Raw genomic sequence first — 27,555 nt, forward strand, 5'->3', positions numbered from 1 at the left:
TGGGGCAGCCCAGGCTGGACCTCTTCCCTCCTCGCCTGCCCCAACTCAGTGCCCACTGGGTGGGGCAGGGGCCTCCTGTCAGACTCATACTGGTCCAGCCTGGCCTCCCCTTCTCTGAGCCTTGTTGTGCCTGGTTCAAGGTCTTACCCAGGGTGTGCTGGAGCTGGCTCACACCCGCTCATCTCTCCCTAGCTCCACATTGGATGGCATCACATTGGTAGCTTAAAATGTTTACAGCACAGAAATCAGCAAATGATACAAATCAGACACTTCTCCCCACTCCCGAAAGCACGTAAACACTTACCAGCACATCACTGGTGCTGCTTGCAGTTATAACAACCACCTGAGATTGCCTGGTAGCACCTGTTAGGCATTTGGCATCATGCTCATCTGCACAAAAATCCTGTGAGGTATTTGCCATTATCCCTATTTTCATATCTGGGGTTCTTATTTACATGATTTGACTTTAGGTCTCTGCTCATCACACTGGGCTGGGCACGTCAATAAATGGAACCATGAGACTTGATAGGACTGGCAGAGTTGTTAAAAGATCATCCACTATCTAATCACTCCGTTCATTTGATAGGGAGACTGAGCTCAGAGAGCCTTGCTGTTGGGAGTTAGGGGAGGCCTTCCTCTGCTAACACCACCTAACGTCACAGTTGCCACCTTCCACCAGTCTCCCAGCCTGCAATCAAGCCCACGTCCACCACAAAGCCAAGGTGGCTGTCACCTGATGTTCTACATGCATGGCTGATTTTTTGGAAACTTTACATGCAGATCTTGACATTCAGTGCAAGTTATATTTTGTTTTGCTTGATTTGACCCAGTGTTCAAGACTCTCAAAAACACTTAAAGTTTTGCTTGGGTCATTTGTGGTATGTCTCCCTCCTAAACTGGTGCCATCTGCTGCCTTAATCTACTGCACCTTCGCTGCAGAAATTGGGGTTAAACTTTTAGAAAGAATAAGCAAGACCGAGCTTTGTGGTCCAACCCTGGAGATGCCCATCCTGTCTGAGAGAGGTTCTGGCATCTACACACTTGGGAAAGCAGGTTCCTCCCTGGTCTGCCACCCCCACTTCAGCTCTGTCCTGCGAACATCAGCAGCACTTTGTCAAACGCCCACCGAGGCCCACGCTGTGCACCTTGTCCTTGACAGTCTTTCGTTTAGAAAGAAAGCTCCCTTTCTCCTGCTCCGCTCTGACTGTGGGGACCCACCAGGGCGCCTTTTGCGCTCTTGGAGAGCAGCTCTGCGTCAGGACCTGGTCCTGTCCTCAAGCATCCCGGGATTGGGGCAGAGAAACGCGCACCTGCTGGGCAGAGGAGCAGACCCGACACAGCTTTTCCGCAGACTTCAGGCGCCTCCTTCCCATTTCCGCACCTCGCTCCTATGCCCGCACCCCCGTACCTCGCGGGAGAGAGTCCTGCGCGTTTCACCACCCCGCCCCGAAGAAGCGCAAACTCCCTGATCCCCACCTAGTCCGACCATCCCTGCCTCTCTAGGCCGGGGGGATCTTCACATTCCGCCGCCGCGTCCCGGGACCGTCCAGGCGTCAGGTGAGCTCTCACCTGGGGCGAGTGGGAGGAGGAGAAGGGGGCGGGCACGAGGCGTTGACCCCACCCGCCACGGGGCGGGGCGAGGCCCACCGGGCCAATGGGGTGGGGGGCTCGCCGCCGGGTTGGGGGTGGCCGCCGGCACCGCGGCTTCCCCCACCGGCCCCCGCTCCGCCCCTCCCGGGTTTAAAGCCCCGTGGGCTGCTGGTGGAGGCGCTGCGGGCTCTGAGCCGCGTAAGGAGATGCGACAGAGCGCCGCGCCGCCGGCACCATGCGCCCCCCGCCCGCGCTGGCCCTGGCCGCGCTCTGCCTGCTGGCGCTGCCCGCCGCCGCCGCCACCGCCTACTTCGGGTCAGTGCCCGCCGCGCCCCCGGCCCGCCGCGCCTGCTCCTTCTCCGGCGATGGCAGGGCCAACTTTCCCGTCCCTCCCCGGCCCTAGTCAGCTCTCGAACTCAGACCTTAGCTCCGGCCTCACCCAGCCCCATCTCCCGGTCGGAGTTCGCGCCACGAATCCGTCTTTGGCTCCCCCGGCTCAGACCCCCCTCGCACCTTCTAGCGTCCGATTCTCGATCTCCTTCGCAGGCGCTCTTTTCGCCTTTCCCTGTCCGAGACTTCATGCCTCTCACCCCGCCTGGTCTCAGACCCTGGCCCGAGGTCCCGGGCTCTGCGCGCGTCTCGGACCGTGCCCCGTCCGCCCCGGCGCGCCCTGCCCACGCCTGTCTGGGTGTCCCTCCCTCGCTCCGATTCCCTCTGCTCTCCACTCGGCGCCCGGTCTGCCCCATCGTGGGCTCTGTCTAGTCACAGTCTTTGCCTCGATGTCTCTCCCCGCCCTCTGCCTTCGCCCGGCGGAGCGGAGAACCCGAGGGCTGGGTGGATGGGCGGGAGTGGGTGCTTTCGGAGCCCGGGGGAGGGGATCACGCAGATTCAAGAAGAATAGAGGAACCCGCCGGCCGTGGGGAGACCGCTGGAGACGCAGGAGGGAACTGTCCACTGGGGGAATCCGACCAAATCTCAGGCCTGGCGTCGGGTGAATTCTCAGGAGAATGACGAAGAGCTTGAGAGGGAAGGCGGTATACACGACTGGAAACGGAGGATCAGAGCTGGGCTGACATCTGGGGACAGCGTGGGGGCGGGAACTGGGAGTGTTTGGAGCGCAAGTTACAGGGCAATGAATTGTGCCTTCTTCTCTGACCCTGAACTTCAGGGACTTGGGGTGGGAGATGGGGTCGTGGGTGTGCAGGCACTTTCCTGACCTCCACCCAAAGCCCGCTCCCACTGTGAATCATGCCACTTTCTGTGACCTTCAAATCAGGGTGACGTTTACAGTCTGACTACAGCAAAGGCAAGAAAACACCAAGCAAGCGACTGCTTTTCAGGACCTACCGGGAAGGGAGGTGTAAGGGTCTGAGATGTCCCACTGCAGGGAAGGGAGGTGTAAGGGTCTGAGATGTCCCACTGCAGGGAAGGGAGGTGTAAGGGTCTGAGATGTCCCACTGCCCGGAAGGGAGGTGTAAGGGTCTGAGATGTCCCACTGCAGGGAAGGGAGGTGTAAGGGTCTGAGATGTCCCACTGCAGGGAAGGGAGGTGTAAGGGTCTGAGATGTCCCACTGCAGGGAAGGGAGGTGTAAGGGTCTGAGATGTCCCACTGCAGGGAAGGGAGGTGTAAGGGTCTGAGATGTCCCACTGCAGGTGGGTATAAGGGCTGCGGCTAATTTCCAGGTCATGATCTCTGGTTAAAACGTGCCTTGGATATAGGGGCAATGGCTTCTCTTGAAATACATGGAAAGGGCATGGGTTTGTCAGCTCAGACCTTAGCTCTGGGCTCAGCTGCTGGTGACTTGAGAAGACACTCATTGGACTACAATGACCCCTTTTTACAAAGAAGGGGGTGAATTTGATATGACTGAGCCTCTAGATCCATTCCCAGAGCAGTGCACAAATGTTTCCCTATGATTTTAGGCTTGAAGGCACCGTTATTGCCTCAGCAGGCAGGATATAATGGGTAGGGCACCGATTTTGAATTCAGTTCCCAATTCTGCCACTTGCTAGCTGTTTGCTCTTGGCCAAATCACTTACCTCTCTGTGCCTTGGTTTCCCCCCTGTAAAATGAGGATAATAGTGCCTATTTCATATGAAGATTATGTGAATTAGTACATATGGAGGAATTAATGTCAAGGATTATTATTTTTATTTATTTTTTATTTTTTTAGGAGACCAGGCACAGTATCTTGATATCCATCCCTGATGAGGATTTCTGAGCTGGAATGAGGAGGGTGGGGATGAACGGTGTCTACATCCTTTTGGACACCAACTCATTTCCACAATTCTATTGTTTGTTTGGGTTTGGGATTAAGGATGGGGCAAGGGCCAGATTGGGGGAGAGGAAAGGGGTTCCAGGAAGCCTGGGCCACCCTGGCTGGTGTGATTGGAAGGGAAAGGAGTTTGAAGCAGTGCACAGGGTTAGAATTTGAGGACTGTGAGCCCAGGGGCAGACTTGGAAACGAGAGGGGAGATGGTGGATTTGGCCTGGATCAGGGTGAATCTTGGAGCCACCTTTTTCAGTTTGTGAGCCTGGCTGGCTGGGCAGAGCTAGCAAAGTACACTCAAGTCACCACCAACACAGTCTGGGGAGCACGACAAACACTATGAAAATAAGCTTAAATTGGGGCTCGTGCTGTTATGTGTTTGGTCTCATAGAGCCTGAGTTTTCATGGGGAAAGCCCTGTTGCTTCCCAGTCAGGCTAGGGTTCCCGGCTTCCCCTCAGAATTCTCTCTGGAAGGAATCTATATCAGTCATCCACATTGTAGTGAGAATGAAGCAATGTTCTTCCTTCTTCAGGTCATTTGTTTTTGAAGACTAATTTCTGATTATAAGATGAAGTGTTTTGGCATCTTAATAAAAGAAAATTTCAACAGCAGGAGAGCAAGTAAGGCCACTTTTTGAGGGGATCTTCAAAATCATAGAATCATAGACTTAAGAGCTGGAAGTGACTCCCAAAGGCTCACTGGTTCAAGGCCTTGCTTTAAGCAGGTCATATATTATTATGCCCATTCTTTTTTTCTTTTCTTTTTTTGTATTTTTCTGAAGTTGGAAACGAGGAGGTAGTCAGACAGACTCCTGCATGCGCCCAACCGGGATCCACCCGGCATGCCCACCAGGGGGTGATGCTCTGTCCCTCTGGAGCGTCCCTCTGTTGCAACCAGGGTCATTCTAGCACCTGAGGCAGAGGCCACAGAGCCATCCTCAGCGCCCGGGCCAACCTTGCTCCAATGGAGCCTTGGTTGCGGGAGGGAAAGAGAGAGACAGAGAGGAAGGAGAGGGGGAGGGGTGGAGAAGCAGATGGGCGCTTCTCCTGTGTGCCCTGGCTGGGAATCGAACCCAGGACTCCTGTACGCCAGGCTGACGCTCTACCACTGAGCCAACTGGCCAGGGCCATTATCCCCATTCTTGAGGTGAAACATCCATCCTTCCCAAACCACAGTGAGCTGGTAGCTGCTTCTACTGCTTTTGCATGCACCTAGAGACTAATTCTGTTAATGGTGATAATAACATAATAACTAGTACCACAATTTACAAATAAGTTTCTCATATGGCTCTTCTCTCAGCTGATCCTCAGAGCCATTCCTGAGGGATATAGGATGGGTATAAATAGTGCCCAAAAGGAAACCAAGGGTCAGAAAATTTCAACAACTCACCCAATGTCACATGCTGAATTAGTGGGAGAGGCAAGATAGAAACCAGTCTGGGTTCTTTGCCCTACAACCTCCAGAGCTAAAACTGTGTGGTCACCCAGGAAAGCAGCATCTGCAAAGGAGGGTGTCCCCCTCCCCTGCTCAGTTAACGCTGTCAGACCCTCTTGGCTGCAGTGGGATGGATGAGGCCACAACATTCTCCTTTGTCCTTAATAGTGAGACAGAATTCATTGAGCCCTGCTGAGATGTCAGGTGGGCTCTGGGAGGACGGCATGTTGATGGTGGGGTGAAAGGTAGACCAGAAGTCAGGGGCCCAGGTTTGTCCTGGCTCTGAACCACTCTCTGTGTTTCTCTGGTCAAGTTACTTTGCCTGGAGGTCTTAAGGTTCCCTAACAGTCTGGTCCTGGCCTGCAAGTCTAGAGTTACTCAAGGACTTCCTTTTGGCTCAATTGGCTTGGGAATTCTGCAAATATCAAACTTGTGTGATATCTTATAAATGAACATGCATTGTATTCCATGACGAGCTGGACACATGACAGTCCTTGTCAGCCAATCCAATCTTTAAGTCACATCAATGGCTTTGTAACTAGAAATAGTTCCTGTGGATGCAATGTTTTAAATCATAGTTGACTTTTGTGGATTTTTTTTTTTAAACATGTGAGCTCTGTGCTTGTTGGGTTTCTTTCCTCTCTGGAGATGCTGCAGAGATGTTTATGAAAACACAGGCTTTTGAATCAGCTAGACCTGAGTTTGAATCCTTATCATGCCTCTTGCTAGCAGTGTGACTTTGAGAAAATGTCTCAACCTTGCTGAGTTCGGGTGATGATAACACCCATCCTAAAGGCTGGTGTGAGGCTTAATTGAGACAACGAATGAATGGGCCTGGTAGGTTGCCAGGCACATACTAAGTGCTCATTATAGTCCTTAATACTCTTGGTGGTTGCTGGGTTCTAGCCATCTTGTTGGGTTGTGGAGATGTCATCATCATGAAGAAGCCAAATCACAACCTTAACTTTCCCCCCAGATCAATATTACATACAATAAAATGCATGTAAGTGCACGGTTTGGGTTTTCACAAATGTCGACCCCCGTTCACGTAACCACCATCACTCTATGGAACACTTCCTTCGTCCCAAAGGACCCTGTGCTCCTTCCAGTCACCACTCCCCTGCCAGCCCCAAGCCACCACTTCTCTACTTTCTGTCATTATAGATTAGTTTTGCCCATTGTAGAAGTTCATATAAATGGAATCATATGCTGTATAGCCTTTGCTATGAATTCTTTTGCTCAAAATAATGTTTTGAGATTTATCCACATTGTTGCATATATCAGTAGCACATTCCTTTTTTTTTTTTTTTTTTTTTTTGCTTAGTAGTATTTCATTGTATGGGTGTAACTCAGTTTGCTTATTCATTCATCAGTTGATGGACATTTGTGGGTTTTTTCCCCAGTTTGGGGCTATTACAAATAAAATTGCTATGTATATGTCTTTTTGTGGACATACATTTTTATTTCTCTTGGGTAAATATCTAGGACCAGATTGTTAGCTCATATGGTATGTATATGTTTAACTTTATAAGAAACAGTCAAATAGTATTTCAGAGGTGCTGTACCATTTCATACAGTAATGTGTGAGAGTTTCAAGTACTCCATATTTTTGTCAGCTGTCTGTCTTAATTTTGGCAATTTTTGTGGGTATGTATTGGTATCTTGCTGTGGTTTTAATTTTTCCATTCATGGTGTGTTTAATGTTTTTTATGTGATATTGGTCATTTGAGTATCTTTTTTAAATTTTTTTTTTTTTAATTTTTTTGAAGTTGGAAATGGAGAGGCAGTCAGACAGACTCCCGCATGAGCCTGACCAGGATCCACCCAGCATGCCCACCAGGGGGCGATGCTCTGCCCATCTGGGGCATTGCTCTGTTGCTGCTGGAGCCATTTCAGTGCCTGAGGCGGAGGCCACAGAGTCATCCTCAGCACCTGGGCCAACCTTGCTCCAATGGAGCCTTGGCTGCAGGAGGGGAAGAGAGAGACAGAGAGGAAGGAGAGGGGGAGGGGTGGAGAAGCAGATGGGTGCTTCTCCTGCGTGCCCTGGCTGGGAATCGAACCCGGAACTCCTGCACGCCAGGCCGACGCTCTACCACTGAGCCAACTGGCCAGGGCTTTTTTAAATTATTTTTTATTTTAGCCAGAGAGGAAGGTGGGGAGAGAGAGAGAGGCAGGAATATCCATCTGTTCCTGCATGTTCCCTGACTGGGGATCAAGCCAGCACCTCTGTGCTTCGGGACAATGTTCCAACCAACGGAACTATCTGGCCATGGCATGAATATCTTTTTCATTGGATTATTTGTTTTCTCACTATTGAGTTGTAAAAGTTCTAAAAGTTCTTTATTATTTTAGATACAAGTTCTATGTCAGAAAGTACTGACACTATTTCATCCCTGCCTGTGGCTTGTCCTTTCATTTTCTTATTGGTATCTTATGAAGAACAGAAGTATTTAATTTTGCTGAAGTACAATTTTTTCAACATGTTCTTATGTGTTTTGTGCTTTCTGTGTGCGTCCTATCCAAGAAACCTCTGCCTTCCAGAGGTTGTGAAGAGTTCCTCCTATGTTTTCTTCTAGAAACTTTATAGGTTTAGCTTTTGCACTTAGGTCTATGATTCTCTTGAGTTAATTGTGTATGTGAAATGAGGTAAAGGTCGAAGTTTATTGTATTTCATGTGGATATCTACTTGTTCCAGCACCATTTGTTGAAGAGACGACCCTTTCTCCATTGTCATCTTCGTTGCAAATTAATTGAGCCAATATATGAGGCCTATTTCTGGACTGTCTGTTCTCCACTAACCTTATGCCAATACCACACAGTCTTGCTTGCTACCGCTGTTGAGTAAGTCTTGAAACCAGGTACTATAAGATCTCTGTCCTTTTTCAAAATTGTTTTGGCTATTCTAGGTCCTTTGTATATCCACATACATTTTAGTATCAGTTTGTCAGTATCTACAGGAAAACCTGCTGGGATTTTAATTGGGATTGCACTGAATCTATAAATCAATTTATAGAAGAGTGACATTCAAACAATATTGAGTCTATCAATTTATAAACAGTCTGTCTCTCTCTATTTGGGGCTTTTAAAGTTTCTCTCAGCAGTAGTTTGTAATTTTCGGTGTGCAGGTCTTACAAATATTTTTAAAATTAATTTATTATTTTTTAATTTACTGGGGTGACACTGGTTAACAAAATTATACAGGTTTCAGGTGCACAATTCCACCACACATTATCTGTATACCATATTACATTTTTAAAAAATTATTCTTTAGTGTTTTGTTTATTTGGATGGAATTTTTTTATTAAAAATTATTTTTAGGAATTAATTGAGTCCTGAGAAAAATTGGGTTGAAGGGAAGAAAGGGTAAAATAAATTTTTCTGCTTTGGAGTGGTGGGTTGCAAGCCAAACCTCACTGATAAGAATCATTGTGTGTGAGAAAGGAATTTAGGCTGCTTGTCCCGGGATGAGCTGTCCCTCACCCCCAAGTGTGCGCTCTAAAGCTGGGTTTAGGGTTAAATCAGCCTCTTCAGTGTATGGTGGCATTTCTGAGGCTGAGAGTGGGAAAAGGAGGGGAGGGAAGCAGGTCAGGGGACTCCTGGACTGGCTTCTCCGATGCAAGTGAGGTCTTGGTGGCTTTAGGGTTGTATGCTCAGGTAGAAATTATACTCAAGAGGAGGTGGCCCAGGTACTGTAAGGGGACATCACCTTGGGCTCAGCCTGCATAGAAGTGAAGGCAGCTCAAGGCCCGGGACTTGGACTCATACAAATTGAGTTCAAACCTTCATCCAAGCAAGTGACCCAGAGCAAGTCAGTTAGCTGCTCTGACTTCAGTTTTTCCAGCTATAAAAATGGGTCAATCCTTACTTTATAGTGTTGTTGTAAGGGTTAAATAACTGTATATAAAAGTGCTGAAATGCTACCTATGTATAAGGAATCTAAGAAATTTCATTCATGGTCTTAGAACATCCAAGTTAAGGAGCATCTTTAGTGACATCTGTTCCTTCTTGTTCAGTTTTAGCCCAGTCATTGTATAATTTGAATCCTTCCTGTGCTCAGCACTCTATGTGTGTTATCTCATTTTACCATTGTGACAGCCTAGGAGATAGGAACTGGTATGATTACCTTCATTTACAGGTATGTGGAGGGAAAGCTCAGAGAGGCCAAGTGCTTTGCCCAAAGTCACACAGCAGGGCTGGCAGCACCAAGATTTCAATTCTAGTCTGTCAGAATCCATAACCAACCTATTCATCCCTGCCTCATGCTTCTTGTTGAGCCCCAGCTGAGGATTACCTCCCCCTGGGCAGCTCTGACCCCCTGAGACCTCCACTCTGTCATCCACACCTTCTACTTGGCCTATATCATAGGCATCTCTTACACTTCATGTCTTAAACTCTCGGTTTATTACCCAATTTTTCACGTGTTCATGTCTCTAATTGATGTCTAGCTCCCTTTGAGCAGAAGTCTTGGGGTGCTGTTGTTGTCTGAGTTCCCCCACAGAGCTTAGCCTTGCTTCTTGGTCCGCAGTGAATGTCTGGGTGGGCTGTCCCCTCTCCCGTTCACTGGTCCTTCTTCCCCCCAGAACCTCCCTCTCTGCCTTATCACACTTGTTCTTTCATCCTCTGCTCACACTTCTGTCTGGATAGGAGCTAGAAGCAAAGCAGAGAGCAGAGACTTGCCCCCACCAAACCCAAGAAGTCAGCCACACCTGGCCTTCAGTGGGAAAAGGGTGGCCACCAAGATGAGCTTGAGGCAACTGCCTCAAGCCCAGACACCCTCAGTGGAGAGATGAAGACGAGGGGTGGGGTGGGAAGGTGAAGAGTCTCAAAGAGCCAGGAGACACTTAGACCCCCATGTTCAATCAGTGCTGGAATGTCCAAAGAAACTGGTTTTAGGGCATGGACAAAGAAGGTCTGCTCTCCTGACAGTTACAATCCTTTTGAGGCCAGATGTGTTTCAGAATTCAAGAATTTTCAAATTTTAGAATGGTAATATAGGCTCTCACTGCTCGGTTCAGCAGTAGAGCATTGGCCAGCATGTGGAAGTCTTGCGTTCAATTCCCAGTCAGGTCACACAGGAAAAGCAACCATCTGTTCCTCCAGCCCACCCCCTCCCCCTTATCTCCCTCTCTTTCTCTCTCTCTCTCTCTTTCCCTCCCCCCTCCCACAGCCATGACTCATTCCAGCAAGTTGGCCCCGGGCACTGGGGATGGCACCATGGCCTTGATTCAGGCACTAAGATAGCTCGGTTGCTGAGCAACAGAGCAACAGCACCAGATGGGCAGAGCATTGCCTCATAGAGGGCTTGCTAGGGGGATCCCAGTCAGGGCGCATATAGGAGTCTGTTTTCCTGCCTCCCTGCTTCTCAATAATAATAATGAAAAGAAAAAGAAAGGTAATACAATGCATATATCATGTATAACATAATATGCCTAGCAAGGTCGAGGGCAGCACCCCAGAACCAAACATTTTATTTTCGTAGAAAAGCATCTAGATGTTGGGATAAATCAAGATCATAAATATTCTCACTTTGGTTCAAGTCAAGTCTCTGCCATATGAGTTCATCATAACTGTAACAAAACTTTGCATTTTTCTGAGCTTTCTGAAGTTGAAATTGTGGATAAGGATTTGTGAACCTGTGGCCAACTTTTAGCACGTGTCACCACAAGAGGTGCCAGCTGAGTTTTAAAGAAAGACTTGGGCCAAGTTCTTGGCTGGTCCTCGCTTAGTGTCAAAAGGAGGATCAGGCTGCCCTGAGCACAGCTTGTCCCCAGGAACTGAGGTTCAGAGGAGACCCACCGGGCTGAAAGGGCTGAGGACTCAGGGTCTGACTGACCACAGATAGGCAGCCGGGAGAGCTGGCGTTTCACACACAAGCCAGGGAGGGCGTGGCCACAGGCAGACTCCATAGCCACGCCCTCCCAGAGCCAGCAAGAAGACCCAGCTTGGGAGGCAGACAGCAGGAAGGCTCTGCCTGGGGAAGGACATCTGAGGGGTTTATGCAGCCAGCAAGTGTCTAAGGAGCACTTACTTGGGGTGGAAGATCTGGGCAGAGGACAGGAGGATCTCAGGGTATCAAACTATGATATCTGCCAAGGAGCTAACAGGCTACTTGAAGAGGCTGTCTATACAGCCCTGAGAAGGGAGAAAAAAAAGTACCAACTATGCAAAACTAATGACATTATATCTGCAAAAGTGAAAGAAGACAGAGGATGATTAAAGTGGGAAGGGCAAGTAAGGAGGGCTTTCTGGAGGAGACAGCATCATAGCACATTAGAGCTAGCTGGGCCCTTTGGTTCGCCTTTCCTGTTCTCTGCATTGTTGAAAAAGACAGTGGCTATAAAAGAGTGCAGGGGTCCTTGAGGGGTTTTGGACTGGGAAAGGCATCCCAGGTAGGGGTTACAGAATGAAGAGAGGCCTGAGGTTGGACTGAGAGCCATGGCGGGAGGGCAAGCAGGAGTCTGGCCTGGCCTACGGAGAGGGGCCCTCTGCCACAGCCCTGGCTCACCAGGAGCTCCGGATGGCCCCAATTAAGAAGTTGTTCTGGTCCTGCTAGGGAGGACCCTGCTCCTGACAGAGCATCCCCCGGGGCTGTCCTGGACCACCGGCCCTCCCTAGGTTTATGCAGGGAGTGACTCCTTGACCAGGTTAGGAGGTCCCTGCTATTTCTGGAGCTAAGGGGAGGAGTATGGGCCATCCCTGGGACCCGAGGGAGGACAAACAAAATTTGCAGCATGAGACATCTCTGCCTAGAGCATCTGCAAACAATGAAACTATCCTTGTCACAGAGTGATCACCCATAAGACATTCTCTAGGAGCCTGGCTCTTCCAGGACCCACAGCTCGGCCTGGGCTTACCTGTCCGTGGGGAAGAGGGTGACCACTCAAAAGCATGCCAAACTAGTTATAATCGGTCAAATTGCCATGGTTAATAAATTGGCCAAAGTTACCCAGTCTAGGAGCCAGCATTCCATGGTCAAGGCAGAGCTGGAGAGGGTGTTGCTTGTCATGAGGAGATACAGCCTCAGCAACTGCCTGCCTTTCCCGCTAGTCCCCACGCCACCATACCTCCTGCTCTGCTTCTCCTGTGGGTCAGGGCTGTGCCTGCGAACCACAGAGGCTGGGGAAGCTTGTCTTTAGGGCTTCTGGCCTCCTTTTTCTCTACTCTTCTCCCTCTTTGCCCCGGGCTCCCCCTTTCTTTCTTCACAATCACTGATGCTCTCCTTTGATTATTTTTCTATCTAGCAAAATATGTTCTCAGGCACTGGTATTCTATCAGACTCTCACGCTTTAGTATGAGTAGGCAGGCTGCTTCTCTAAAGTCAAAAGCTTTATTTCTAACTTTTGGCTGAAAAGAAAGTGAGTTTTAGACCAGGGAAAAGTATTCTTTTATTTTACTTTATTATTACTATTTTTTATTTTAGTGAGAGGAGGGGAGGCAGAGAGACAGACTCCTGCATGTGTCCCAACCAAGATCCACTCGGCAAGCCCACTAGGGGGCGATGTTCTGAGGCTGTTGCTCCATTGCTCAGCAACTGAGCCAATTTTTTTAGTGCTCAAGGCGGAGGCCACGGAGCCATCCTCAGCGACTGAGGCCAAGTTGCTTGAACCAATCGAGCCATGGCTGCAGGAGGAGAAGAAGAGAGAGAGAAAGAAAGAGAAAGAGAAGGGAGAGGAGGAGGGGTGGAGAAGCAGATGGTTGCTTCTTCTGTGTGCCCTGACTGAGAACTGAACCCAGGACATCCACACACCAGGCCAACTATCATTAAGCCAACTTGCCAGGGCCAAAAGAAGTCTTTTAAATAAAGGGTCTTTCTTTCTCTGGCTGCACAGGCTGTCACAGGAGTCCTGGCCAGGTTTCCTTCCCCTCAAATCTACCAGTCTTGTGTTCTTTTAGCCCTAGACATTTGCTGTGGTGATGGCTGGTTTTGCTTTCCTGAAGTTTTATGTTGAAACTGAAAGGAGGAACCACCAGATGGCTTGACAGAAGCAGTCAAGAGACCAGGGGCACAGTCCTAGCCCTGCCACTCACTCAGTGGGTCACCTTGGATAATAAATCTTACGTGAACTCTCAAGGCACCAGACAGGTCAAAGCAGAGACACTAGCAAACTCTTGCCCTCCTCCCTGGCTCCAGGAGTCATCAGGGCAAAAGCTCTGGATTGGGTGATCTTGAAGGGCTTCTAATAAATCAAACTGTATACATTTGGACCCTCCAGGGACATGGAGGAGATGTAAAGGTGAGGAATCCCTCTGCACAGGAGTGACTTTGGGACACTCCATGCCACCTGATCCATGCATGTAAGGGATGAAGGCTTCCTCTCCTAAGCTTTAGCCTGAGCCTGAATAGAGGGAGAGAGACAGGACAGAGGAGGAAGAAAGCATTTCCTTCCCAGATGTTGCACTAGTTATGCTATAAACACCGGAGATTGTTGAGATGCAAAGCATGCCTGCTGTGTGGGCTGCTTGCGGCTCAGTTCACGAGCATGTGTCTCCCGGATGCCATCCTCAGGGGGCATACCAGTCTGAAAACAGGAAGTGGAACTGTTCTTGGAGAGACAAAGCCCACAGCTGGGACAAGCGCTTTCTCTCTGAGCCAGGGATGGCGTGGGGGATGAGATTCTGCTGGGCTCCTGGGTGGGGGGAAGTGATGACAAGATTCAGTTCTCAAGGTGGATTCTGAGGTTGAGGGCTGGAGAGGAAAGCAGGCTGGACCCAGGAAGGCTTTGGGGGCCCAGACAGGGAAGTAATGAGTGTCCTTGTTTATTTCAGTCTTCTGTAGGCAGACCTGACTTGAAGCTGATGCTCAATAAATTCCTTTATATTGATTTTAAATGAGTGAGTGAGTGAGTGAAAGGAGGGGCGAGGGAGCTGGAGTGAAGGTCGGAAATGGGAGCTTCCTAGAGGAGGAAACAGGTGACACTGAGTCCAGGAGGGGAGGCAGAAGTCTGCAGGATGGGGGGGAGGGTTGCTGCTCAGTACATCTGCTGACGGAGAGGGGAGAGGAGCCTGGGGTGGGTGTTGAAGGGTCCCCTCTCTGAAGAAGGACTGTTTGCTCAGAACCATGCATCCTCTCTTCTAGGGCCAGTCACTTACTAACTCTCCCCTGCTGGGAAGAGGTGGGTAGGGGAGAGCATAGATGGGTGTGTGTGTGTGTGTGTGTGTGTGTAGGGGTTTAGTGAGGGCTGGGAGCGGTGGGCTGAGATGTTCGAGATGAAAGCACAAAAGAAGCACTTACCATAGAAATGGCCCTGCAGCGGAAGCCTGTTATCGCAGCATCTAATGGGGTTTTGTAGGGCCAAGGCTAATGCTCCAGGCAGGGCAAGGCTTTCCTGGTTCCCAGGCAGCTACCTGCAGTTGGCATGGGCCCTGGTGCCAGGCACAGCCCCTGACCCCTCCAGCTAAGGGTCCAGACATGCTGGCATGACCTGGTGCCCTGGAAACCACCAGCTTTGTCTTGTGCCACCTCCCACCACTTAACCACCACATCCTGGGGCAGCCTCTTCTGGACCCATCAGACCCTCTCAAGCAGAAACAAGTGTGGGGGTGGGAAGTAGAAAAACAGAGCCCGGGGCTCCCCCAGGTGATGAAAAGTGCCCTCCACCTGCCAGGTCTGGGAGGCTTCTCCTGCCTCCTCCCCACCCCCAGACCTCCCACTGCAGGCTGGGGACTGGCTGAGGTCAGGTTCTCACCCAGACTGAGCTAGGAATTCTGATCTGGGTCCCTGAGCAGGTAGTGATTTTTCCTAGGGAGCTGGGCTGGTTCAAAACTTGCTCCTCCTTCCCTGGCCCCTGGGAGTCTTGGGGGAGTCTGGAGTACTCTTGAATCCAGCCAAGTTCTTCCCAGATTGTGAGCTCCTTGGAGGCAGGAGTGGGTCTCAGCATACAGCACAGTGCCCAGCACATAGCAGGTGCTTAAGAATGACACTTCTCTGGAGCTTTATTATGGGTCAGGCACTGTTCTAAGAGCTTTAAAAATGTGAACTCCTTTCATCCTCAGGACAGCCCTGTGAAGTAGGTACTGTGATTATCTGCATTTTACAGATGAGACAGAGAGGTGGAGTTCCTTGCACAAGGCTGCACAGCTAGTAAGCGGTGGAGGTGGGGTGTGAACTCAGGTCGTCTAGCTCAGGTCATGCTCTCCTACTAGTCAACATGTACTGTTAGCGGGAATGAGCTCTGGGAGTGCGTGGATGTCCTTGAGGTCACCAGTGAGTGAGGGCAGACCTGTGACCCAACAATCCAGATCAGAACAGCCTTGAGGGTCTAAGGTCCTTGGGTCCCCACATTCCAGCAGGCGACAGGTAATTGTTCCAGGATGAACCCTATTTCTTCCCAGGGATTTGATGGTTCCTGGAGTCCTGCTCATGGTAACCAAAGCAGTCTCCTGTCTCTTGTTTACTTCAAGGTCCCCCAGATTGGGGTGAGCATTGGGAAAGTGAAAGGAGGCAGGGTGAGAAGGGCCAGGAGTGGGCAGAAGAGACCTGGGGGGAGGCCCAGGGGGTGTATGTGAGATGAAGTCCTGAGGGGCGCCCTTGTCTTTTCCCACAAGGTGGTCAGGGAAGTGGCTGCGGGTGGTCTGGGGCCCAAGCCAGACGCATCTCACTGTGTAGGAGTGAGAGCTTCCTATCTTATTATGAACCTAAGGGTCATAGGCCATGGGTGCTGGGGGCAGAAAGGGAGGAGAATGGATATGGTCACGTGGGGTTGTTGCTTTCTTTTTTAATATTTAATTTATTTAAAATTTAAAGCATTTTTCCATTGATTTGAGAGAGATGGGGGAGAGAGAAGGAGGGAGAAGGGAGAGAGAGAGAGAGAAGCATCAGCTCAGTGTTCCACTAAGTTGTTCTATGTAGTTGTGCACTGATTGATTGCTTGTGCATGCCCTGACAGGGGATCGAACCCAGGACCTCGGTGCACTACATCCACCGACCCATTCAGCCAGGGCCAGGGTTGTAGCTTTCTTTTCTTTTCTTTTCTTTCTTTTTTTTTTTTTTGTGTGTGTGTGACAGAAACAGAGAAAGTCAGAGAGAGGGACAGACGGACAGAAAGGGAGAGAGACAAGAAGCATCAGTTCTTTGTTGCTGCACCTTAGTTGTTCATTGATTGTTTTCTCATATGTGCCTTGACCGAGACCCCTTGCTCAAGCTGGTGAGCCTTGCTCAAACCAGATGAGTTCTCACTCAAGCTGTCGTCCTCGGGGTCTCGAACCTGGGTCCTCAGGTCCCAGTCCGATGCTCCATCCACTGCGCCACCACCTGGTCAGGCGGTTGTTGCTTTCTTTTTTTTTTTTTGTATTTTTCTTAAGTTGGAAATGGGGAGGCAGTCAGACAGACTCCCACATGCGCCCAACCAGGGTCCACCTGGCACACCCACCAGGGGGCGATGCTCTGCCCAGCTGGGGCATTGCTCTGTCGCAACCAGAGCCATTCTAGCGCCTGAGGCAGAGACCACAGAGCCATCCTCAGTGCCCGGGCCAACTTTGCTCCAATGGAGTCTTGGCTGTGGGAGGGGAAGAGAGAGACAGAGAGGAAGGAGAGGGGGAGGGGTGGAGAAGCAGATGGGCGCTTCTCCTGTGTGCCCTGGCTGGGAATCGAACCCGGGACTCCTGCACTCCAGGCTGACGCTCTACCACTGAGCCAACCGGCCAGGGCCGGTTGTTGCTTTCTTAATGGGTAAAGAGAATCTGAAAATCAGCCTGGGGGAGCTGGACTGGAAGCAGGAATGGGGGGAGGTTAAAGGGGGGGAAGACCAGCTGGGCCAAAGTGACTGCAACCAGTGTGTGTGGGGGGTCCCCAGGCGGCTTGGGAGCATGTGAGTCAGGCAGAAAAACCTGAGGAGCTCTTGTCTTGTAAGTTTGCAAATTATCTATCCTGTGCTCTTCCATTCAGAACATGGCCACTTGTTTGGCTGATAGCTCCTGATCTCAACGTGGAGCAGTATTTTTATTAAAAACCCCCATTTCGCCCTGGCCGGTTGGCTCAGCGGTAGAGCGTCGGCCTGGCGTGCGGGGGACCCGGGTTCGATTCCTGGCCAGGGCACATAGGAGAAGCGCCCATTTGCTTCTCCACCCCCCCCTTCCTCTCTGTCTCTCTCTTCCCCTCCCGCAGCCAAGGCTCCATTGGAGCAAAAATGGCCCGGGCGCTGGGGATGGCTCCTTGGCCTCTGCCCCAGGCGCTAGAGTGGCTCTGGTCGCGGCAGAGCGACGCCCCGGAGGGGCAGAGCATCGCCCCCTGGTGGGCAGAGCGTCGCCCCTGGTGGGCTTGCCGGGTGGATCCCGGTCGGGCGCATGCGGGAGTCTGTCTGACTGTCTCTCCCCGTTTCCAGCTTCAGAAAAATACAAAAAAAAAACAACAACAAAAAAAACCATTTCGTCTAGATTCATTAGACTAAAGAAGCTCACTTGATCGTCTCTGGTTCACTCCCATGGGATTCAACTAACATGTGGGCAATCGAGGCTTTTGCAGGGTGGACTGGTGGGTGGGGTTCTCAGGCCTTGGGGGGCCAGAGAGTATGATTTCTTCAAGAGGAGGAGATCATGCCCACTGATCCTGGAACATACTGGAACCTGTACCACCTAGAATTCTCCTGAGGTCCAGGATGAAACCTCCCCAAGCAGATGCCCACGGATGTAGAAAAGTTCACAAGCACTGGTTAAAGAAATGCCTTGAGGCATTTTCTAAAATTTATGTCATGGCCCTATTGCTTCAAAGGAAATATGATCCCAAACCACAGCGTAAAAACAAATAAGAGGGAAACTGGGTCTGGGAAGGGCTCCCGGCTGTCTTCCAAGGCCCTGCGGGACAGTGCCAACAAGCCTTCTCTGAGAGCAGCCCTGGGCGGACCAAGGCCCAGTGTGGCCTGAGGCCCCTGTGCGGTTGGCTGCCTTTCCTGACCATTAATCGCTACTAAGTGTCATTACTGCTAATAAAATTAACCGACTTTATACTGGACTCCTGGGGCCATCAATCACAAGGGTCTATTATGTGAAATTAAAAGAATGAAACAGGCCCTGGCTGGTTGGCTCAGTGGTAGAGCATTGGCCTGGTGTGCAGGAGTCCCGGGTTCGATTCCTGGCCAGGGCATACAGGAGAAGCGCCCATCTGCTTCTCCACCCCTCCCCCTCTCCTTCCTCTCTGTCTCTCTCTTCCCCTCCCGCAGCCAAGGCTCCATTGGAACAAAGTTGGCCCAGGCGCTGAGGATGGCTCCATGGCCTCTGCCTCAGGCGCAATGGCTCTGGTTGTGACAGAGCAACGCCCCAGATGGGCAGAGCATCGCCCCCTGGTGGGCATGCTGGGTGGATCCTGGTCGGGCGCATGTGGGAGTCTGTCTGACTGCCTCCCAGTTTCCAACTTCAGAAAAATACAAAAAAAAAAAAAAGAACGAAACATGTGCCTGTGGATGGGGAGAGGGTGCTGAGGATGCTGAGCCTGGGTCACAAGTGCAGCTGGGGCTCCAGGGCTGTTGGAAGGTTATGATCAGGGTGGCAGGCACCCTCAGTTAGACAAACCAACTCCAAGCCTTGATACTGTACTACAGGTAGGAGTGTCTCAGGAGAACACAGCTGACCTCAGGAAGACTCTGGGACCAGGGGCTGAAGAATGCCCCAATTTCTCTCTCCCTCTCTCACCTCTGCTTCTCTTGATGCATTTGGTTCATCTCTCTTTAAACCAGCTTCCTTTTCTTTTTTCTTTTTTTAAAAATTATTATTCATTTTAGAGAGGAGAGGGAGAGACAGAGGGAGAGAGAGAGAGGAGAGACAGAGAGAGAGAAGGGGGGGAGGAGCTGGAAGCATCAACTCCCATATGTGCCTTGACCAGGCAAGCCCAGGGTTTTGAACCGGCGACCTCAGCATTTTCAGATCGACGCTTTATCCACTGCGCCACCACAGGTCAGGCCTCTTTTTCCTTTTTTATCACCAGAGTTATAGGCCCAGTCACTCAAAAAGAAAGAGAGAGAGCAACTGTATGTTCTCCTAATTCAAATTCTAAATTCCCAGAGGATTGGCCCAGCGTGGGTCATGGGATCCTCATTGGTCCAATCAACAGGCCAGCGCAGCAAGGTCATGTGGTATAAAATGGCCTACAGGGGCCACACAGTAACCAAGTAGATAGAAGGAACAGATAGGCAGCCAACCCAGCAAGTGTCCACATAGTAATTTAAAGGGCTTTGTAATAAGCAATCCAAATGGGTACATATATCATATTGTATCATATCATATAACATATACTATAGCTATAATGATATAATAATAATAATAATAATAGCTATTATTCTTAAAGTGGCATTGAGACGGGCCTTGAAGTATGCCAACATTCCCATCACTCCCTGCTTGTTCTCTCATCTCTTAATCAGCAGCTACAGTGAAGGTCCCAATTTCTGGAACAGGAACTGTGTGAGCAGACGTTGTCCCTCACACCAGCGCCTGGTGTGGGGAGGACATTTGAGGGGCTACACGGCTGCTGCCCCTTTGTTCCCTGCAGCCCCTGAGTGGCCCTCCACACTGGAAACCAGTCCGGGTGGGGCGTCCCCGGCTGGACTGGACACCGGGTCCTTCCGTGGACCTGTCCAGGGTCAAGCTCTAAGGGTTTCCTGCCCGGCTGCAGGGAGGGGTTTGGGTGTAGACCTGGTGGACTGGAAATTTACCCATTTGCCCCCAGATTAATGATTAACGGGTCCCTGCCCTCACCCTGTCTGAGAGGGGAACCCAGGGCCAGGCTGGCCAGGACGAGCCTGATAGCATCTGTCTCTGCTGAGGGGTTTCAGAGATATGCTCCACACTGGGTTGGCTGCACCTGATGCATTTGGAATCTATGGGCACTTTCTGGGGCACCTGGGACCTGGCCAGAACCCACACCCACCCAGACAAGGAGGGTGTGGCATCTAGCCAGATGTCTTGACTGGGGCAGGTGGCTCCAAACAGGAAAACTGTGCCCTCTGTCCATGGGACATGGGCTTTTCTGACCCCTCAGGGCGAGGTCAGGGCTTGCCTTGGCGGTGGCACACAAGCAGGAATGACAAGTGCCATGTTCAAGCAAGAGTTTTTTTTGTGGGTTTTTTTAATTTTTATTTTATTTTATTTTATTTTTATTATTATTCTTTTGTATTTTTCCGAAGTTGGAAACGGGGAGACAGTCAGACAGACTCCTGCATGCGCCCGACCGGGATCCACCCGGCATGCCCACCAGGGGGCGATGCTCTGTCCATCTTGGGGCGTCGCTCTGCCGCAATCAGAGCCATTCTAGCGCCTGAGGCCACAGAGCCATCCTCAGCACCTGGGCAAACTGCTCCAATGGAGCCTTGGCTGCGGGAGGGGAAGAGAGAGACAGAGAGGAAGGAGAGGGGGAGGGGTGGAGAAGCAGATGGGTGCCTCTCCTGTGTGCCACATCTGCTTCTCCACCCCTCCCCCTCGAACCCAGGACTCCTGCACGCCAGACCGACACTCTACCACTGAGCCAACCGGCCAGGGCCTTGTGGGTTTTTTTAAGTGAGATAGAAAGAGAGAGAAACAGACAGGGACAGACAGACAGGAAAGGAGAGAGATGAGAAGCATCAACTCATCGTTGTAGCACTTTAGTTGTTCATTGATTGCTTTCCTCATATGACCTTGGTCTTTAAGCCAGCAACCTTTGCTCAAGCCAGTGACCATGGGGTCATTCTATGATCCCACACTAAAGCTGGTGACCCCACGCTCAAGCTAGTGAGCCTGCACTGAAGCCGGTGACCTCAGGGTTTCGAACTTGAGTCCTCAGTGGCCCAGGTCAATGCTCTATCTGCTGCGACACTGCCTGGTCAAGCAAGGGTTTTAAGAGCCATTCTGTGATTCTATCTTTGCTCTTTTACCTTGGCCCTGAGGCCATATGTTCCAGAGAGGGCTACTTCCTCTAGCCTGGGTCTGGGATGAGGTAAATTCCATCCACACAAGAGGGCCACAGGGTTCGGGACAGTAAATATTTTGAACTGTGGAACCATTTCCCAGAAAGCTCCTGGGGAGAGGTAAGGTGAGTTCTAATTCTAGTCCCCACCATTCTGTTGATCAGCTGTACCTCAGGCCAGTCACTGCGTCTCCATAAAGCCTTTGTTTCCTTATCTGGACAAAGGAAAGACTGCCCAAGTTAGAGAGCAAAGCATCTTGCAAGATGAAAGAATTTTGAGAAACTCCAGCTAGCAGTAAAGTGAACCAGCATGTCCCAGGCACTGTAGTTGGTACTTCTCATATAATCTTCCCTGTAGCCCCAGGAGGTAGAGAGAATCACTGTTTCTACTTTCCAGAGGAGATAACCAAGGCTTCATGGTTATACGGTTAGGAAGTGACAGTCCAGCTTAGAACTTGGCAGCCAGAATCCAGAATCCATAAACTTAGGATATTGTAGAATGAGAAGTCTGGGCTGATGGCCTGATGGAAATTCAGCTCCTACACCTGCATGCACCCATCTGTCAGCCTGTCCATCCACTCATCTACCCACCCTTCCTTCCCTCCTTCCCTCCTTCCTTCCTTCCACCCATCCTCCCATCCATGCTGGTATTCCCCAAGCAACTCTGTAACAGGCACTGAATGGTCGCCTGGTTGAATATCTGTATAGGAATTATGGAAACAAGTTAGGCTGGCGTGGAATTACTTGGGCAGTGACATAATGCAAGGGGGAGAGGGCCGTCAGGGAAGAGAGCTGGGTGTCTGCTCACCATCCTCATCCCTCTGCCTGCCTTTGCTTAGGAACGTGGCTCTACCCTCCAGGCCGCACTGCACCCAATGTGTGGTATTTCCCAAACTCCCTGATTACTGAAGCTTCCCAGGGATGTGGTAAATATACAGATTCTCAGGCCCCACTCCAGACCAATAGAAGCAGAATTGCCAAGTGCAGATCCCGGGAATCTGTATTTTTTTTAAATATAATTTTATTTTTTAATGGGGTGACATCAATAAATCAGGATACATATATTCAAAGATAACAAGTCCAGGTTATCTTGTCGTTCAATTATGTTGCATACCCACCACCCAAAGTCAGATTGTCCTCTGTCACCTTCTATCTTGTTTTCTTTGTGCCCCTCCCCACCCCCTATCCCTCTCCCATTCCCCCCTCCCCCCCGTAACCACCACACTCTTATAAATGTCTCTTAGTTTCACTATTATGTCCCACCTACGTATGGAATAATACAGTTCCTGTTTTTTTCTGATTTACTTATTTCGCTTCGTATCATGTTATCAAGATCCCACCATTTTGCTGTAAGGGAATCTGTATTTTTAATAAGCACCCTTGATGATTGTTCTCACTGGGCCAGTTTTGGAAACAGGGTGGGAAAGCAGAGCAGAGGCTTTGGCATCTGGGAAATGGGTTTGCGATCCTGCACTAGCTCTGGTCATCAGCACCTTGGTTTTCTACTCTGTATGAACCCACAGGTCTGGCCTCCATCCCAGAAATAATGAAGCCCCACAAGAAGGCCCCCTTCCCCTTGCCTGCCTATGTCCTCAGGAACTGTCACCCCTATTCTCTCCCCCTTTGCCTCCTGCCCTATATGACCCAAGGGTCATATGCATGTGCCCCAAGGGTTACAGGTCTACCTTCTCTCTCCCTTTCTAGTCTGACCGGGCGGGAGGTCCTAACACCATTCCCAGGGCTGGGCACCGCCATGGCCCCAGCGCAGGGTGGGACTCACCTGAAGCAGTGTGACCTGCTGAAGCTGTCCCGTCGGCAGAAGCAGCTCTGTCGGCGGGAGCCTGGCTTGGCTGAGACCCTGCAAGATGCTGCCCACCTCAGCCTGCTCGAGTGCCAGTTCCAGTTTCGGCATGAGCGCTGGAATTGCAGCCTGGAGGGCAGGACAGGCCTGCTTAAAAGAGGTAGGGAGGAGAGCTGGGAGGAGGAGGAGGACTGAGAGGAGAAGGGGGACTGGGAGGAGGAGGACTGGGAGGAGGAAGATTGAGAGGAGGGGGACTGGGAGGAGGAGGTCTGGGAAGAGAAGGAGGAGGACTGAGAGGAGGAGGACTGGGAGGAGGAGGACTGGGAGGAAGAGGAGGACTGAGAGGAGAAGGGGGACTGGGAGGAGGAGGAGGACTGAGAGGAGGAGGGGGACTGGGAGGAGGAGGACTGGGAGGAGGAAGATTGAGAGGAGGGGGATTGGGAGGAGGAGGTCTGGGAAGAGAAGGAGGAGGACTGGAGGAGGAGGACTGAGAGGAGGAGGACTGGGAGGAGGAGGACTGAGAGGAGGAGGACTGGGAGGAGGAGGAGGACTGACAGGAGGAGGACTGGGAGGAAGAGGAGGACTGAGAGGAGGAGGACTGGGAGGAGGAGGACTGAGAGGAGGAGGAGGACTGAGAGGAGGAGGACTGGGAGGAGGACTGAGAGGAGGAGGACTGGGAGGAGGAGGACTGAGAGAAGGAGGGGAACTGGGAGGAGGAGGACTGGGAAGAGGAGGAGGACTGAGAGGAAGAGGAGGACTGAGAGGAGGAGGACTGAGAGGAGGAGGACTGAGAGGAGGAGGACTGAGAGGAGGAGGAGGACTGAGAGGAGGAGGACTGAAGGGAGGAGGACTTGGAGGAGGAGGACTGAGAGGAAGACTGGGAGGAAGAGGAGGACTGAGAGGAGGAGGACTGAAGGAAGGAGGACTTGGAGGAGGAGGAGGACTGAGAGGAAGACTGGGAGGAAGAGGAGGACTGAGAGGAGGAGGACTGGGAGGAGGAGGACTGAAGGGATGAGGACTGAGAGGAGGAGGAGGAGGAGAGCTGGGAGGGAGTTAGTCCTCCCCATACCCTGGCCCTTGCACTCAAACTACACTGCCCTTGCAAATCCAGTGTAGCTGTGAGTGAGCAGAGTCCTGGGAGTTAATGAGAGCCAGCTTTTCCCTTGGTTTTGGTGGAGAAGAGGAGGAAGGAGGACACAGAAGAAGAGGAGGCACAGCCCTCCCTGGAGAGTCCACAGATAAGCGGGTCGCTCCCTGGCCCCTCTCTCAGCCTCCTCCACATATGCACACACACAAAACTAGGTGCAAGAACATATGTGAATGGAAGGTAGTAACAGTTGGCCAAATAACATGAGACAGGCTGAATTTATTTGTTCACTCATTTACTTGTTTCTTTGGTCATCACATCCATTGATCCCTCTTTCCCTCTCTCCCTCTCCCCCTCTGTATCTCTCCATGTCTCCACTGGCCCTCTCTTCGCTAAGCATCTGGTGAGGCTCCCAGTGAGCCAGGCACTGTGCCGGATGCTGGAGGTACAGAGCTGATCAAGACCCTGTCTACCCTCAGAAAGCATGCAGGGGAACAGCAGGTCATCATCAAGAGGCAGGGGCTTTTACAAAAAGGCAGCTATGCTGTATAGGAGCAGCCAGCCCCCTCTCGGAGGGCTGTGCCTCCTCTTCTTCTGTGTCTTCCTTCCTCCTCTTCTCCACCAAAACCGAGGGAAAAGCTGGCTCTCATTAACTCCCAGGACTCTGCTCACTCACAGCTCTCCATGGCTGAGGAGGGTCTGGAGCAGAGCTGATCCCCACCCTCCAGTCTCACCAGCACCCCGAGTACATTGGAGAGCGGCAGGATGTGTGGGCTTCATGATGGAGGTCAACTTTTATTTATTTATTTATTTATTTATTTATTTAAAATAAAAAAAATTTTTTTTTTCTTAAGTGAGAAGCGGGGAGGCAGAGAGACAGACATCTGCATGTGCCTTAACTGGATCCACCCGGCAAGCCCTCTATGGGGTGATGCTCTGCCCATCTGGGACCATTGCTCTGTTACGTCACAACCAGATTATTTTAGCACCTGAGGTGAGGCCATGGAGCCATCCTCCGTGCCTGGGGCCAACTTGCTCAAATGAACCACGGCTGTGAGAGGGGAAGAGAGAGACAGAGACAGAAAGGAGAGGGGGAGGGGTGGAAAAGCAGATGGGCGCTTCTCCTGTGTGCCCTGATTGGGAATCGAACCCAGGACATCCCCATGCCGGGCCAACACTCTACTGCCAACCATCCAGGGCTGTGGGAGGCCGGCTTTAAGCTATACCCCGGCACTGCAAGAATTGCCATGGTCCCAGAAGTGGGTGGACAGTCAGTCTGGTAGGAGACCCCAAGTCCCTCTGTCATTGGATGTATTCCACAGGTAGCAGAGAATGACATCTGAAGATTATTATAAAGCACAGGAGGCCCACAGGGCATATTTCAGGACCTCAGGAGCTTCAGAACTGGTTTAGTCCAACTTTTCACACATAGACTTACAGTGAAGCTAGTGGTTTAGTCTCAGCTTTGTCCATCACCAGGTGCTTAAGTCATCTCTCTTTGTGGCTCAGTGTTCTCCTCTGCTCCCCTGACCTGCTGCCTGAGGAATCTGGGCATATACTTCACAGTGAACTCGGAAGTTCCATTTTAAATAGCAACTTGCAACCTGAGTTTAAGGGGTAGGTGGGAGGATGGAAGCCTCGAGCTGTGTCCTCAGGTTCACATACCCCTCATCCTGCTCACCTGGGCAGCCTCTAAGTCCACTCTCCTCCCTCCCCCATCTCCCTGGCGCCCAGGTTTCAAGGAGACAGCCTTCCTATACTCAGTGTCCGCGGCCGCCCTCACGCACACTCTGGCCCGGGCCTGCAGTGCCGGGCGCATGGAGCGCTGCACCTGTGATGACTCTCCAGGACTGGAGAGCCGGCAGGCCTGGCAGTGGGGCGTGTGCGGCGACAACCTCAAGTACAGCACCAAGTTCCTGAGCAACTTCCTGGGGCCCAAGAGAGGAAGCAAAGACCTGCGGGCACGGGCAGATGCCCACAACACCCATGTGGGCATCAAGGTGAGCACATTCCTGGGTGCTGCCAGGGTGCAAGGTCAGTAGGAGATCCCCCCATGCCCTGTTCCTTGGCACACAGGCAGAGCCATCCCAGGATGAACCTTATCCCTTCAATCAACATTCCTTGGGTATCTACCATAATTAGAAAGCAGGGACCTGGGTGTCACTGGCATTGTCAGCAGGTGGGAGCTCGGCTTGGGACCAGGCCTTGGTGAGGCAGGAACAAGTTAGGAGAGGGTTCTCCGTTCCAAGGACTAGCCTTCCCGGAGGTCCCAGAAGCATACAGAGCTCGGAAACTCTGATCTCAAGCAACCCCCGCTCCTCCTCCAATTTTACAAATGGGAAGAGGAGGAGGGCCAGAGAAAGGAGGAGGGCCAGAGAAAGGAGGAAGGCCAGAGAAAGGAGGAGGGCCAGAGAAAGGAAGGCCCCACAGTAGCAGGAGGACTAGAGGGTTGAAGGTATCTAGGTCTGTTGGGAAGAGAGGGCTGAGAGAGGCTGGGGCTCCGGTTCTTCAGGAAACCGAGGTCTGTGCTCTGTGCCCTCATCACTGAGTTGGCATAAACCATGGCTGCGTTTTTCAGTTGTGCAAGCTGTCTCCTCCACAAGAACTCTGGCAAGGGAGGGCAGGGGCTGAAATCCAGCCCAGCCCGCTCCCATGGCGTGCGTGCGGCCTAGGACTGCCTCTGCCCGGTGGAGAGGAGCGTTGGGCTAGTTTGCACAAAGGCGCCACATGGCTAGTGTTCCCATCTTCCTGCCACTCCCCTGCCATGGTTGGTGCCCTGGGGGCAGGCTTAGGCCATGGGTAGTGGGCCTCTGACCACACTTCCTCTCTGCCTCACCTTGTAGGCTGTGAAAAGTGGCCTCAGGACCACTTGTAAGTGCCATGGTGTGTCGGGCTCCTGTGCTGTGCGTACCTGCTGGAAGCAGCTCTCTCCATTTCGAGAGACGGGCCAGATGCTGAAGCTGCGCTACGACTCAGCTGTCAAGGTGTCCAGTGCCACCAATGAGGCCTTGGGCCGTCTGGAGCTGTGGGCACCTGCCAGGTCAGGCAGTTCGACCAAGGGCCTGGCCCCCCGGCCTGGGGACCTGGTCTATATGGAAGACTCACCCAGCTTCTGCCGGCGCAGCAAGTACTCCCCTGGCACGGCAGGCAGGGTGTGCTCCCGGGAAGCCAGCTGCAGCAGCCTGTGCTGCGGGCGGGGCTATGACACCCAGAGCCGCCTGGTGGCCTTCTCCTGCCACTGCCAGGTGCAGTGGTGCTGCTACGTGGAGTGCCAGCAGTGTGTGCGGGAGGAGCTCGTGTACACCTGTAAGCACTAGGTCTGTTGCCCAGTGTGCTAGCTGGGCACTGCCAGGCCCTCCCTTGGCACCCAGCACCTTGAGGCCACCCAGCTGCCCAGCTGCCCCCACCCCGGGCAGGTACACCTACCTGCGTGCGTGCGCTCATCAGTGTATGTAGTCCTCTCTCCATCGGCCCGGCAGTCTTTCCCTCCCTCAACGCTCAGCA

The 27,555-nt window shown here is 51.6% G+C and overlaps 1 protein-coding gene across 1 annotated transcript; it reads left to right on the forward strand.

Annotated features, from left to right (window-relative positions):
- Positions 1-1,783: 1,783 nt before the first annotated feature.
- Positions 1,784-27,555, forward strand: WNT9B (Wnt family member 9B). Its single transcript, XM_066366230.1, has 4 exons — positions 1,784-1,905; positions 22,868-23,124; positions 25,786-26,051; positions 26,895-27,555. Exons 1-4 carry the CDS (start codon positions 1,826-1,828, stop codon positions 27,366-27,368), a joined length of 1,077 nt encoding a protein of 358 aa, XP_066222327.1. The 5' UTR covers positions 1,784-1,825; the 3' UTR covers positions 27,369-27,555.

Source organism: Saccopteryx leptura, chromosome 2 (assembly GCF_036850995.1).
Source record: "Saccopteryx leptura isolate mSacLep1 chromosome 2, mSacLep1_pri_phased_curated, whole genome shotgun sequence".
Classification (NCBI taxonomy): Eukaryota; Metazoa; Chordata; class Mammalia; order Chiroptera; family Emballonuridae; genus Saccopteryx; species Saccopteryx leptura.